The following is a 13,420-nucleotide window of genomic DNA, read 5'->3' as shown; positions in this document are numbered from 1 at the left end:
TGGGGTTCTAGCAGTGAGTTGAGGAGAGTGTATTAATATGACAATATCCTAACCAGCCCTGCAGAGATGGAGGTGCCTGGTCAGAGCTCAGTGCTCCTCTGTGGCAGTTGGAAGCGCAAACATCTGATGAGATGCCTGGTTTAGGAATCTTGATTTTGTTCCTGATTCTGCCATTAATTTGTCATATGATACCAGTTATGTAATTTGTTCTCCCTTTGCCTCAAGTTCCCCCTCTATAAAATCAGAAGTGCCTTCTGAATTAATCTTCAGCCTGGAGAAAGCAGAATTTTTAATACAGGCTGTGTCCCTAAGTGTTCCAAAATGTTTGTAATGGACACCTGGAGGCAGCAGCTTCGCAGTCCGAAGTGGTCAGCTGCAAATCCAATTGGAAGGTATTCTGGTCACTACAGGAAACCGCCCTTCAATTTGTGCTGGCAGAGCTGTTTTGAGGGCTAGACTGAGAGCCAAGGGAGGAATTCTGAAGCCCTAATTTAGTTCAAATTTAGGTCCACAGACAGTGATGTCTGCAAGGCTGAGTCATGCATTGCAAGGGAGAGGCTAGGGAGGAGGGCTGAGTGGTGGAGGTGTAAACATCACACACCAGCACTGCTATCAGAGATCAGCTGTATGTAACAAGCAAGGGTGCTCCTCCCCTAAAGAATGGATGCAAATAGGTTGTTCAATGTTGTGATAATAGTTGCATTCACAACACTCACAGGACACTCTCTAAAGACATTATTTTGCGCCAGTTCTGTCACAGTTTCTAGCCTCAAGCCTCTGACCATTTCCATGTGAATACCTACTGCGTGTGCTGAAAAGCTTCTTTGTTTCCTTTGCAGCGATGCCTCTTCCGCCTCTCAACGTGACGGTGAGCCAGGTCAGCAGCAGCAACGCCAGCGTCGTGTGGGTGCCGGGGTTTGACGGCCGCTCTCCCCTCCGCTCCTGCACTCTCCAGGTATGGGCCCTCCGGGGAGAGTGGGGCTGCCCTGGCCACCCCGCTTCTTGAGCTGCCTGTTGCTCTCTTAGCTGCTTCATAATAGTGTTCACACTCGCATTCCACAGTTTTAAAACATGGAAACTTAACAGGATGCAACGTAGGGCATGTGCAAGTGCCAAAAAGCAGAGCCAGTTTTGAGAATAATGAGCTGCCCTGCTAAGCATTTGAGCCTGACTTGGCCTGATTCTCCCTCCCAGCAACTTACCCGGTCTCTTGCTCTGTGGCAGCCAGTCCTGTGCAGAGTCTCACTTCTGGAGCACATGTCACGCTATGGGAAGTGACTTTATATGGCTGCAGGGTGAGCACATGTTCTGTTGGTTTGGAGCAAGCAGCCCATGGTAACTTGTTCCGGTGCCGTTCAGTCACCTGGGATTCTTGTGCCACCCCTGCACTGTCCTTTGCAATGCCAGAGGAAACGCTGGAATCGTGTGGTACTAATGAGCCCAGGAGATGAGGACCTTGCGAGTAGAAGACATGATACAGGAAGGTGGTAATGAGGGGGGAGGCAGAGGTAAGTTGGGCTCTTTGGGGACAGTAAGGTGTATTTGTGTGTTTGAAAGCCCTGCCTCTAAATCTTGTTTGGGTCTCACATTACCCAAGATCAGTTCTGCCCACAAAATTCAAGGCGTCCTTTAGCTCCTGCTGGTGCTGAGCATCTCTGGAAAAATGCAACACTTGTTTAGATTCCTGGAAACAATGGTATGTGTCCAACTTCAGGCCAGCTTTCTTGCATTACACACTTAAGCTGTTTGTTCCTATTTTACAGTTATATCAGAGTAACAGAAAGAAAAGGTGATTTCTGAAGCAAGCAGACCAAGGAGAGCCAGGCACATTCCATATGGGTTTATCTGTCAGGTGTGAACAGGGGGCCCCTTTGCTTTCCCTACCTGATTACAGCACTAATGTGAGCTGGAGTGGAATTTCTATGGGGTGTTGCCAACTATGTAGATGAGGAAGTATTATAAGCACAAAATATACTGGAAGCAACCAAGTTAATTCACTCGCTCTCCTCTTATGTGGAGAGGCAGGGAGGAAACCAGAGATTTCATGCTCTGATGTTTATTCCCTTTTGTAAGAAAAAAGAAACTATCATCTTGATTTAACTCTCTGGCAGAAAGTTGACCTGAATATAGCTGGCTTTGCTGCTGGCTCTGGTTGCTGCTTTTTGTTGCTGCCTCTGTTCGTGTGCTGTTCAAAATGGTTTTCTTCCCCTGTTTTACAATGCCGAGTTAGCTCCAGTTGGAACAGCCTATTCTCTCTGCTTGTCGTGCCCTTCAGCTTTAGCAGTGCTAATCCCTGTGTTCTGAGCTCCCCCTCACACTTTTTTGGAGGGGCGAGCGCTGGGAAGGGGAAGGGATGATGCGAAGAGGCTGAATGAGCAGCTCCCATTCTGCCCACTCAGCAGTCTCTCCCCCCCCCCCCCCCCCCCGCCGCCCCTCAAAGCCTCTCAGACTTTTTTGTCCCATTTGGGGGGAGTCAGAGTGCCCGTGTTTGGATCTGGGAACATGATAACTTGGCACTAATCCTCCGCTGATAAAAAGTGATGTTTCCTGTAGTCTTTGGCAGCTTAAGTGCCACGGTTCATTCTCACTGTTTCTCCCATGGCTCGGATCCCGCGAGAGCCGTTGACCCACATTTCCATGTGAGAATGCGCCCGCTCCCGGCTCCCAGGGAGAGCGGGATTGTGCTCCTGCCAGGAGCTCGCGGAAGATCAGGGTTGGGGTGATGCCCGGCTCCACTTCCCTGGCAGTCCACGATGGCAGTGGAGCCCCATTGCAGCGCGAGTTCGCATGGGCACGTTACCTCCGAGGGGGACCGTGCAGAAAGGCACCCTGTTTGCTCACCTTTCTCACAAGCTGCAGCCCAGGGAATGGGGGGGAGATAGCAGGCTCCTGGCAGAAACGCGTTAGCAAAGTGACAGGGTTGTGTGCTAAACTCCATCTGCTTTTTTGCCTGCTTTGCAGGGCACTGATTGACAGCGAGAACAACATGTCCTTCCATTAGGAAACTTGAGATCTTCCTTTTTATTAGCCAAATAAACTGGGCCAAAAGTGTGTGAGAATGAGTGGAAGAAGGGTAGGCAGAAAGACTGCTATGGTTTTAAGAGAATAGGAAGTCCCTGAGAGTGTTTCACCTCTGTGAGGATTCCTTGCCTTTCCTGCCAGCTCTGAGCTCTCATTTGCACTTGAGAAGAGAGAAGGGCTGAGCCTGGCAGCCCTGCAGGAGACTCTTGCTGTTGTCAGTACAAAAGCAGGTGGAACATTGAACCTGCATGTGCATTTAAATCAGCCGTGAGATTAGATTTAACTTAACCTTTGTGTCACTCAAGTGTTTAGACTTAAAAAACAAAAGGAGTTGCAGGAGTGATAGCAAGTTTCTTTTCGGTTTAATTTGAAACAGTTTGGGTGAGTCAAGCTACCCGTGTCTGCTGTGTCTGTTATTTATTGCAAGACTGTACAAATATACAAACATCTGGAAAAGGAGTTCAGAAAAAGATGGCAATAGGCAACAGGAAAGTTGATCTAACAATTTTCACTGCCCAAGCTTAGACAAGTCTCAAAAGCAAACAGCCAGCACTCAGAGCAACAAGTATTTTTTTTTTCTTTTTTTTTAAAGTAATAATACAATATTTGCAACATAGATAAGGAAATATTTTAAAATATGGAACCAAACTTTCAGCTGACAGAAAATCCCTGTGCTGCCAAATTAGAAGAGAGATTTCACTTAAACAAAATAAAGGCATGGCTTGTTATTCTGGGTTAGACAGCTCCCTTTCCAGCATTTTAAACACCAGCAGTGCCCGATCTGTTTCTACATGTTCCTGACCTAAAAGTGCAGCGATTACAGAGCCGCTATTCACACAGCTAGTGGTGACAGCCTGTTTCCCTTCACTCCTGGCCCAGGTGGCAGAATCGCCGGAAGGCCGGGAGCTGTCCACGGAGGTTGCCCCGGTGCCCCCCTTTGCCTCCAGCGTGCAAGGCCTGAAGCACTCGACCAACTACAGCGTCCGCGTGCGCTGCAGCAACGAGATGGGCAGCTCCCCTTTCACGGAGCGCGTCTACTTCCAGACTCTGGAGCTTGGTAAGCACACAGCAGACAAGCAGGAAAGCAGGTTTAAGGCTGGGTCAAAAGCATCATGGTATTTAATTCCTGGGATATCTCAACAGATGTCTGGGAATTGTCCTATGAATGAATCAGATCCATTTTCTGCCATACCTTCAGTAAAATAAAATAATAATTTGTAGTCAGTCAAATGCACTTAATAGTATGATGTGTAAGACAGAAGTTGATGCAGCCACAGGGATTATGTACACTGTGCGTATGTCCCATTGGGTCTCTGAGGTCCTTGGAGTCTGGGAATACGAGACAGCAGCAAAACAAGAGATACTGGTTTAACCTTATCTTCTCCACTTGAAGCCAAAAATGGTGATTGATGACTTGCTGTTGTTTTCTCCTCTCGCACTCTCTCCTCTGGCTGATCTCAAGAAAGAAAGTCAAGTTGTCTTTTCAGCGATTTACAGTGTTGATAGTACCTTATTTTACTGCGCTGAATGATTGTGTTTTGTCCTTTGTCTTCAGCTCCAAGCAGCACCCCACAAAATATCCATATTATCCAAAGGGAGCCTGGTCTGATTTTGGAGTGGGAAGATGTGGCTCCAGACATGCTGGAAGAAAATGTCCTGGGATACAGGCTGGAGTGGATTCAGGATAATGTAACTCAGGTAACAGATTCTGACAGGAGTTGAGCCACTGGATGCAGAAGTGGAAGATGTACAGATTAAATCTTAGGTGTTAGGTCCCTTATCACCCACTGAGACCTAGGTGAGGTTCTCGACATGGCTTTTCTGTAAATGTTGTGGCTTCTGATGCTTGGGCTCAATTCTGTATTCCTTGCGCATATAAAATCCTTTGTTTCAATGTTCGTCTGCAGACAGATCAGTTTCCAGCTGCTCCTTGTACAAGGACGACGGAGGGAGAATTCAGTTCATTCTCCCTCTCTCAAGTTCTGTCCCGAAAGCTGCTGAGACAGAGTGGCAGGATCTCTGCTTTCTTTTTCCTTTGACTTGGACTTGCGTTTTCAAATCCTAGCAGCACAGGTGTATTTAACAAGTGCATGAGTTATACTATAAATTACAATAAAATGTTGTGGATTCCTTTATTTCATTTATAGTATGGAAGGAGCTTAAAGGCACTCTGTCAGGGGAGAAGGCCTTTCATTTGATCTTCGGTACTGACCTTTCACAAGTATCTGCCTTTGAAGTTCATAGCATTATTTCTTATGGCTTTTCCCTTCTTAAATTTCACCAATGGTTATTAATGGTGAACAAGCCTGTAATAACAGATAGCTAGAGGGAAAGGGACTTCATCTCTTACGACCCATTTCATACTAGGTCAGCCTCACTGACTCACTCCTATTGTGAATTCCCATTGATTTAAAATGTAGAAGTGGCAGCCAAATCTTCATGTGTTTATTGGAAATGATGCATATCTAGAAGATCCCCAAAATTATGGAAAATATGTTGGTTTTGTCCTCCTATGAGAAAGTTGAAATTTCATTGAATTCATTCAATTGAACATGAAATTTCAGCAGCAGTTTGAAATTTGGTGAACAAGTTGAAAAAGACAGTCTCTTCCTTTGGATTCAAAGTGTCAGATGCTTTGCAGTATGTTAGAATATCTTTGTGCTTAAAACAGAAGAAGGAATTGTGTGTTTTAACAGGAGGAAAAAACCCACATTACTATAGCAACTTTCATGAAAAGATCTCAAAGCAGGAAAGCATTACACCTCATATTTCACTGTGCCCTGGGAAACTATTAGCAATCTTAGAGGAGAGAAACCCCAGATGACAGCCCAAGTTAGTGGCAAAGCTGAGATTGGAACCCAAGAGTCAAAACCCTAAACCTGTGTTTTAGCACCGTAAAAGGCACAGTACTGATTTGTTTTAAAGATTACATTTTTACTAGGTGCCTCTTATGACAATTTATCCTATGTTGCTGTTTGCTTTCAGGGGGAGATGATCGTGCAGGAGACAAAAGCTAATCTCACCATGTGGAATCCTCTCAAAGACCTGATCATCAGGGTGTGTGTGCTGAACTCTGCAGGCTGTGGGCCCTGGAGTGAGCTCTTCCTGCTTGAAGCCCAGGAGGTCATGGGTGAGTTTCCACTGCCTGCCCAGCATCTTGGGCAAGAAAGTCAGAAGTAGCGGGGCTGCTGTGTTTCTCCAAGACTGTGTATAATCAGGTGGAATGGAAGTTAAATAACACTTAAAAAGCTAGTTTAAACAAAATAACAGCTACTTTTGTGTCTAATGCAAGTTCTCTTCTTTGGTTTAATTAGAGGTCATTCCTGAACCTTATTTAAACCATTACCATACATCTCTTTTTTTGCCATGGTTTTACTAAAGTGTTTTTTTTTTTTTAATTAAACCAGTGGAGTGTTTCAAAGGAAAAGCCTAACTGCTGGTGTAAGTGTGAAATAATGGTTCAGAGGCCGTGCTGTACATTTTGAACGTTCAGAAGGGTATGCTTGTGGGGGAAGAACATGCCTGTGTGGAGAATGGTAATAAAAGGGCAATTTGGTCCATGTGTGTTGATGCACTTGCCTCTGGGATCTCACAGTGGAGGGGAAATAGGAGCCTGTCTAAAGAGAGGGGCAGGACTGTGTATGAGAAATGACTGGAAGGCAGAGAAGAAGGAAACTGAAAAACAACTGAGAGGAAGTTCAGAAACAAAATATAGACCAGAAATGAGAAGACCAGTGAGGCGCAAGTCTGCAAAATCCCGGCTCTCCTGAGGTTGCGCTCCCAGCCTCTGTGGTGGGGCAGGAGGCATTTGCTGCTCTTTGGTGCTGATCCATCCACTGCTGCTTTCCTGCTGCCCGACATGTCCTTTGGAGAATCGTGTTGACACTAATTCCTCCGGACCCCTCCGTGATTGGCGGTGCCGAGGGGACCCGGGTTGGCATTTCCAGGCCAGCAGAAGGTGGGGGAGAGGGGCCCAGGATGCAGCCTTAGCTGCAGCTGGTTCTGATGAGTGTGTTTCTCAGAAAGGCCCTTTGGCCACCTGATGCCTGAAGAAGTCACCCGTGGTGGTTATGTGGGAGCTCACAGTCACTGCAGGATCAGAGTCCCCAACTTGTTCAAAGCAGAATAACGTGATGTGAAGACTAAGCAGACTCTACTAGAGGAGGGCCTCCCCTCAGGCGATGTTTCTCTTGCCTTTTGCATAGGTGTTATCTGTGATACCCAAAGTCAAAAGAAAAGTACCTGAAGGACTAGAAAAACCCTCTGGAAAATGGCCAACACAGGCAAGAAGTTCCAGGGAATGTGTAGGGCTTACATTTTACAGGGAGCTGGAATAAGGCAATCCTGAAAGCACAAAACATTTGCTTTTATTTACAACCCACTTCAGAAAAGTAGCATCAGGAGTGATGCTTGTTTTGGCCAAACACTGTCTGGAAGCACATACATTTGTTCACAAGCATAACAGCCTGGAAATAAAGGTTCACTGTGGAAAAGCTGACAGGCCTTAGATGGCAGAGCTGCAGAAAGACTGCGGCTTTGTTTCAGGGCTGGTAGAAAATATAAGTTGCTTCCTTTCCTAAAATAGTAGGCTGGCACTGGTTGCTTTATGTGAGAAATGCCAGGAGTGGTTTCTGACCAGCTCCCAGTGCAGCAGTAAGGATGACTAAGCCTGTATAAACTTTGTCTTATTTGTCATCACAGCAAGCTAGTGGGAGCTCCACCCTGCCTATGCAGAGATCTTGGGTACTATTACAAAGATTATTTTAACATTTTTCAGAAGCAAATGCTTTCATTTCTGGGAGAACTGAATAGTCTATTTTCTTTTTCTATCTGTAATTTTTGTAATCATATGCAGGAGAGGACCCTGAATGGTTTTTGTACACCTCGGCGATAAAAGAACCACTGCAGAAATAAAAAGGGTTCTTTCATTGCCAAAATGCTCCTAAATACACTCATTTAAGCTCATCTAATAATACTGTCTTGTCTGCTTTGTGCAGTCCTAAGGCATATGTTGTTGGAAGGGAGGCACAAGAGATGGGAGAATGACAGGTCTGGGGGAGGAAACTCAGGCCTTACTTGGGCCCTCCAGGTTTGAGGAAGGTGTGGGAAGCAGTGAAGTGCCAGGCAGAGGGAGAGGAGTGGGAGTTTACAGCCTTCCACCCCGTTTCCGACGTGCCTGTTGGAAGCCGTGGGCGGCGTTACTTGGGCTCCCGCTTCCCAGTGCTTTAGGGAGAGGGAGAATTGTTTTGTTTGGTTTTTCATCTGGCCTCCATTTGCAGGGCACCCGCTGCCACCCCACCCCCCAAAAGTGACCTAAATCCCTGCTATCTCAGCAGGCCAGCTAGCAGAGACTGCCAAAACAGTCCAAAAGAGGTTTGTCTCACTGCAGGGGGAGGGAAGCTTATCATTAACTATCAGTGAGGACTAGAGAAGGATCAGAAACAGAAATGCAACCAAAATATGATCGATTCCAACCCTCTCCACAATTGGAATTGTGAAGAGGGTTGGAATCGATCATATTTTGGTTGCATTTCTGTTTCTGATCCTTCTCTGTCCTCACTGGTAGCCTCAAAGGCCAGGTCAAAAGGCAGGGCAAAAAGTGTACAGGGCCTGTAAAACCTGGGTGGGAAGAGATAAGACTGCTGATGAGTGGGTGCCATTGCTCTGATAATTTGTTGCAAGGGAAGTACTGTTTTGCTTCCTCAGTGAACTCCAGTGTTTATGTTCTGACTCCTTATGTCTTACCTAGACTTACCTATTCCTTAAATACTTGAATGATAAGGTTTGAAATGCAGCTGGTAGTCAAGCCTTAAAAGCCTTTTACCGGTCAGAGCTTTTCCAGCAAAACTGACTCCTTTTTGCCCAGCATACATCTAAGCAGAAGCTCCTCCAAATCTTGGTTAAAGGTCACCAAGCAAGTGCCAAGGTGAAGGAAATACTTTGGGACCTGTTACCTCCAAATTCTTTAAGAAGAAAGAATATGTATGAGGGCTATGCTAAATTTTAACAAATCCATTCAACTGGCATTTAATCTTTAGCGATTGTATTTGGAGGAAAAGTCATCTCTTGGGGAACTGGATTAGTTTCTGTTGTTTGCCAAGCATAGATAACATTTATTTCTTCAAAAACGTATTGCTGTAGTATCTTGCTTCCCTAGTGACTTATTCAGGTAGGTCCTGCAACTTTGAGAATCTACAGCCTACACCAAATTCCCCAGGGTGCCCCTCTTTGTAGAAGAGGTGAGAGGGGAAACGTAATTATTTTCAGCAAACTGCTATCAGGAGCTATTGTCTTACAAAATGTTATCTGGGTGGGAGTTGGACAGCACCGTGTAGCTCCTGCACCTTGCTGAGACTCCCCTCACTGCCCCAAGTAGGGCAGAATGAAACCTGCCTGCAAAATGCAACACTGCTGTCCTGAGACTCCACCTGAAAGTGCTCCAGATTATGATCTCATGTAAAGTAGTATAATCTGGAGGAGTATCTTTTTAAGGTGCTCAAAACTGAGACTAGTTTCCAATGACCAGATCTGCTTTGCCTTTACCCTGTTAAACAGATAGTTCTTTGATGGTTGGCTGACTAGCTGTTTGTGCTGCCTTCTAGTGCACAGTGACCCCACTCCTGGCACCAAATACAGGAGGATGGCTTTTCTATTGAAAATCAAAAAGAGACATCCCAGTAGAGTCTATTCATCTTTGACAGTCTCCTACTTCCTGACTGGTGTTTTCTCCTCCATCTAGGTGGCCAGAGACAACCTCCTTATGGGACATCCTGGGTTCCTGTGGCATTGGGCATCCTCACAGCTCTGGTCACAGCTGTTGCCCTGGCTCTTATTCTCCTTCGAAAGAGAAGAAAGGAAACTCGCTTTGGGTAAGGAGAGATTCTCTATGGAGCAGTTAGGGAGGTGGTTGCTTTCTCCTCCAATATTGTTTCTGGTTTGCTATTTTTTCAAGAAATGTTGTGGATTAAGTATTTCTTGTCCATTCTTTGGATAACTCTTCACAAATGTGGGGGGGTAACTCTGAGTTAAAGTCTACCAGGAAACTGTCCTACCTTTTCTTATAACTGACAAGACGAAAAAACAGCAGAAGAATTGTTACCTTAATGACTGGGCTTTAAGTACTAGAGTATTAAAATACAGCTAGCATCAATATAACTGTTTAAGTATTTAGCACTGTTGCATTGTTGTAATTTAATGAAAAGAAGACCTCCAAATGAATCTTGCTCTGTTTTCTGTGCTCTTCTGGGTTGGATCCAGAGTATCGTGGTGCTCATCTCACAGCTGCTCTTTGCTTAGGCAGTGCTTGCAGCCTGCAGCTTCTCTCAGGTACCCCCAGAGGAGCCCTTTAATCACAGCCTTGCTTCTGAAGGATCCCACCCCCTCCAGAGTGTCCCCGCATGGTCTCATGGCCCCGTGTATTTTTTTTTTTTTTCTCCTTCTAGCCATGCCTTCGGCAGTGTGGTTGGGAGAGGGGATCCAGCCGTCCATTTCAGAGCAGCCAGGTCTTTCAACAGGGAGGGCCCAGAGCTCATTGAAGCAACATGTGAGTAAAATGGCTTGAGTTGCTTGGCCTGAGAAGCCACGTTCATGCATGTGCTGTGCCGTGTCTCTGTTTTGCCTGGAATTCATGTTTTTAGATAAACAACATAGGATTAATTCATAGTAAGATCCAGGTGCTGTGTGAGTGGGTGATAGGGGATTCTTTAAAAAAGTGTTCATAGCTCGTCTGTGCTAACTCCTTCTGTTATCTAGCCCTGGGAGGCCATCCAGGCTGATCTGCCTCGTGGATAGGTATCCATCACAGCCTAGACTGAAGCCACTGTGTTGCATTTGAGCTGTGGTTGACAGAGGTGAATGGCCAAAATAGTCATTGCCCTAACAGATGCACAGCACCATTTAGTATAAAGCACAAATTTAGCACTATCCCAGTGTCACGCTACTGGGACTCTTCTGAGACTAATGCAATGTAATAGTGAAATGGATATGACTTAATATTATAAACAGTGCAATATAAACTCAAGTCTGCTGAACAGTGTTGCGTGTGTGAAACAACTGGTCAGTCCCAGCTGCTAAGGACTGGTGGCTTTTCAAACTGTTTAGAGTTACACTGCTCTTCTGCCTCCTGGCTCAGTGAGGGCAAGATGCTCCGTGGTGCTGCTGCATGCTGGTTAGGGTGGCGCTCCCACTGCCCTTGATTTCATTCTCCTAGATTGAGACCTCTCCACTGATCTAGTGACTGTGCACTGTTGCATGTGTTACCCTTTCAGTCAGGTACTGCCAGACTTGTACTGAAAATCGTCTGGGGGCCAGGCACTGAAAACTGGTGTGGCTTCTTCAATGTAAATGAAGCTGTATGAGCCTGTGTCCCTTAGTTATCTTCAGCAGTCTATATCCCAGTTGCTCATGGTGTGTGATTGAGGCTGGTGTTATGGCAGTTTCTCCCTTTTGGTGCTGTTGGTACCGAAAGAGAGATTTTCTTGTGCTTGGAAGTTATTGCCTTCTTATCTGTAGTGAGACTAGAGGACATGGAGAGGGCTCTGCCTCTTCTGGGTTTTCCTGTGTGCATTAAAGGAATAGGACTGGAGATTAGGGAGACGGACAAACAGGAAGTTCTTGATGTCATCATAGAATACTTAATTATTTAATTGTCCCTTATTTGACTTCTTTTTTTTTTTTTTTTTTTTCAGTGGAAAGTGTGGGGATCAGTGATGAGCTAAAGACAAAACTCAAAGATGTCCTAATCCAGGAACAGCAGTTCACCTTGGGAAGGATGTTGGGCAAGGGTAAGAACCAAAACCTGAACAAAGCTTTACATTAAAAGTCCTCCTTCTTTTAGTGCTGCTGAGTAGGGCAAAGCCTTCTAAGCATTTTTTCTCTCCTTATGCTTGTAGATGGCAATTGAAATGGTATTTTCCCTTTGGTTGGGATAAAACAGTTCAAAGGTTTCACATAACTAAGAGGATATTGGCTAAGCCGTACCTATAATGTGGCTCTACAGAGTCATGAGCTGTAGTTGTGTGCTCAGCTTTCCAAAGTGCTGTTGCTTCACTGGTACGTGAATTTCTTTCAGAGCTTTAAACAAAGGAATTCCTTCCATTTGCACAAGCAGGTATTCAAATGGCCTGAGGCAATACAGAGACAGAGATGATCTGCCACAAAAACGCCAAGCCCTCAAAATGTGTTGATACAGTTTCAGATATTCTCAACATCTGGGATGATTTGGCTCCAGGATTTTATTTCGGGCTGTTGAAGAGGCACATTTAGAACAGGCACTGTATTTTTCTGGCATTTGTCCTCATTAGTTCAGGCCCTTAGGTGCTGCTCTTTCTGGGATAGCTGGATTTCCTGCACAGGTGTCTCTGACATTTCTCTGATCAGAAGGCTGGACAGAGTAAAGTTAGGTTAACTTTAGCTAAAAGGTTGACCCAGATACTCTAGGAAAACGTATTTGAATTCAGATTTTTCTGACTGCAGACTAATGTACTAATTGTTGAATCATCTTTCCCAATTTTTCAAGCTGTAGGCAATCTTTAGGAACAAATATGAAAGCTTTTAATGATAAACCAATGTCTAACAGAGGGGCGTAAGTCATAGGTCGTAAGTAGAAGGGAGCTGAAGTGCTTGGCTTCCTTTTCATAGCAATACTTGTTTTAGTGCATTTCTCTGGCGTTGCTCCTCTGGGAGCATTCTTCCACTCCAGCCCTCCCAGAATAAGAGTGTTCCTGAAAGTTTCTTTCGCAGCAGGAAGGTGACCTTCCTGCAGGAGAGGTTTCAGAGCACTTAGCAATGCTAAGAAATTAAACAGTGTCATCTCTTGGCTAGTTTCTGGGGTCCTGCACCAACCATTCTGGGCTGGTCCTGTGGCTGGTAATGAATGGAAACAGGCAGTAAGGGCATGTTGCAGGATAGCTGTGGTGGGAGCTGTTGGCTGGCAGGGTCTGTTCTGTGCTGTCAGGTCCGTGCTCTCACCCCTGTGATCAGGGCTGTGGTTAGAAGAGGGCACATCTATATTATCTCGGGCTCAGAATGCTTATGGTTATTGCAGAATGAGCTGCAAGATGCTGCTTATTCCATGCTGCAGCAAAAGACACTGTTGAAAAGATAATGCTTTTGAGGTAGGTGTCATGAGTGCTGTGTTTTGCTTTCTCTCCACTACCATAGTTGCCCTAATGCATTTTGAATGGAGTAAGCAGTTACAAAATCAGAGAGAGAATAAATCTGGAGTCAAAACTAATGCAAAGAGGCTGTTGCACTGTGGCATAAGGCCATATCAGGCTAAAATAATTTAAAGAGGATTTGGCGCATCACACTGGATCTTGTCTCCCTTAGAGAACGTACGTGGTAAACACTTGGTGTAGGTAACGAAGCGTTTTGTCTATAGTCTGATCAGCAGTGAGTC

General features: G+C 45.3%; 1 protein-coding gene across 3 annotated transcripts in view; it reads left to right on the top strand.

The window, feature by feature from the left end:
- TYRO3 (TYRO3 protein tyrosine kinase) overlaps positions 1 to 13,420 on the top strand; it is a 38,630-nt gene that overhangs the window by 15,848 nt on the left and 9,362 nt on the right. For all 3 annotated transcript variants that reach the window (XM_088520490.1, XM_088520489.1, XM_088520488.1), the window contains 7 exons: positions 840 to 955; positions 3,901 to 4,078; positions 4,577 to 4,719; positions 6,007 to 6,151; positions 9,761 to 9,890; positions 10,464 to 10,564; positions 11,709 to 11,804. In XM_088520490.1, coding sequence (XP_088376616.1) covers positions 840 to 955; positions 3,901 to 4,078; positions 4,577 to 4,719; positions 6,007 to 6,151; positions 9,761 to 9,890; positions 10,464 to 10,564; positions 11,709 to 11,804 — 909 coding nt within the window. The remainder of the gene's footprint in view (positions 1 to 839; positions 956 to 3,900; positions 4,079 to 4,576; positions 4,720 to 6,006; positions 6,152 to 9,760; positions 9,891 to 10,463; positions 10,565 to 11,708; positions 11,805 to 13,420) is intronic.

The sequence above is a fragment of the Tinamus guttatus genome, unplaced genomic scaffold (genome assembly GCF_059628265.1).
Source record: "Tinamus guttatus ecotype Peru unplaced genomic scaffold, ASM5962826v1 Tinamus_guttatus_pri_ptg000089l, whole genome shotgun sequence".
Taxonomy (NCBI): Eukaryota; Metazoa; Chordata; class Aves; order Tinamiformes; family Tinamidae; genus Tinamus; species Tinamus guttatus.
The sequence above is the reverse complement of the archived record's forward strand: the minus strand, read 5'-3'. Positions and strand labels throughout refer to the sequence as shown.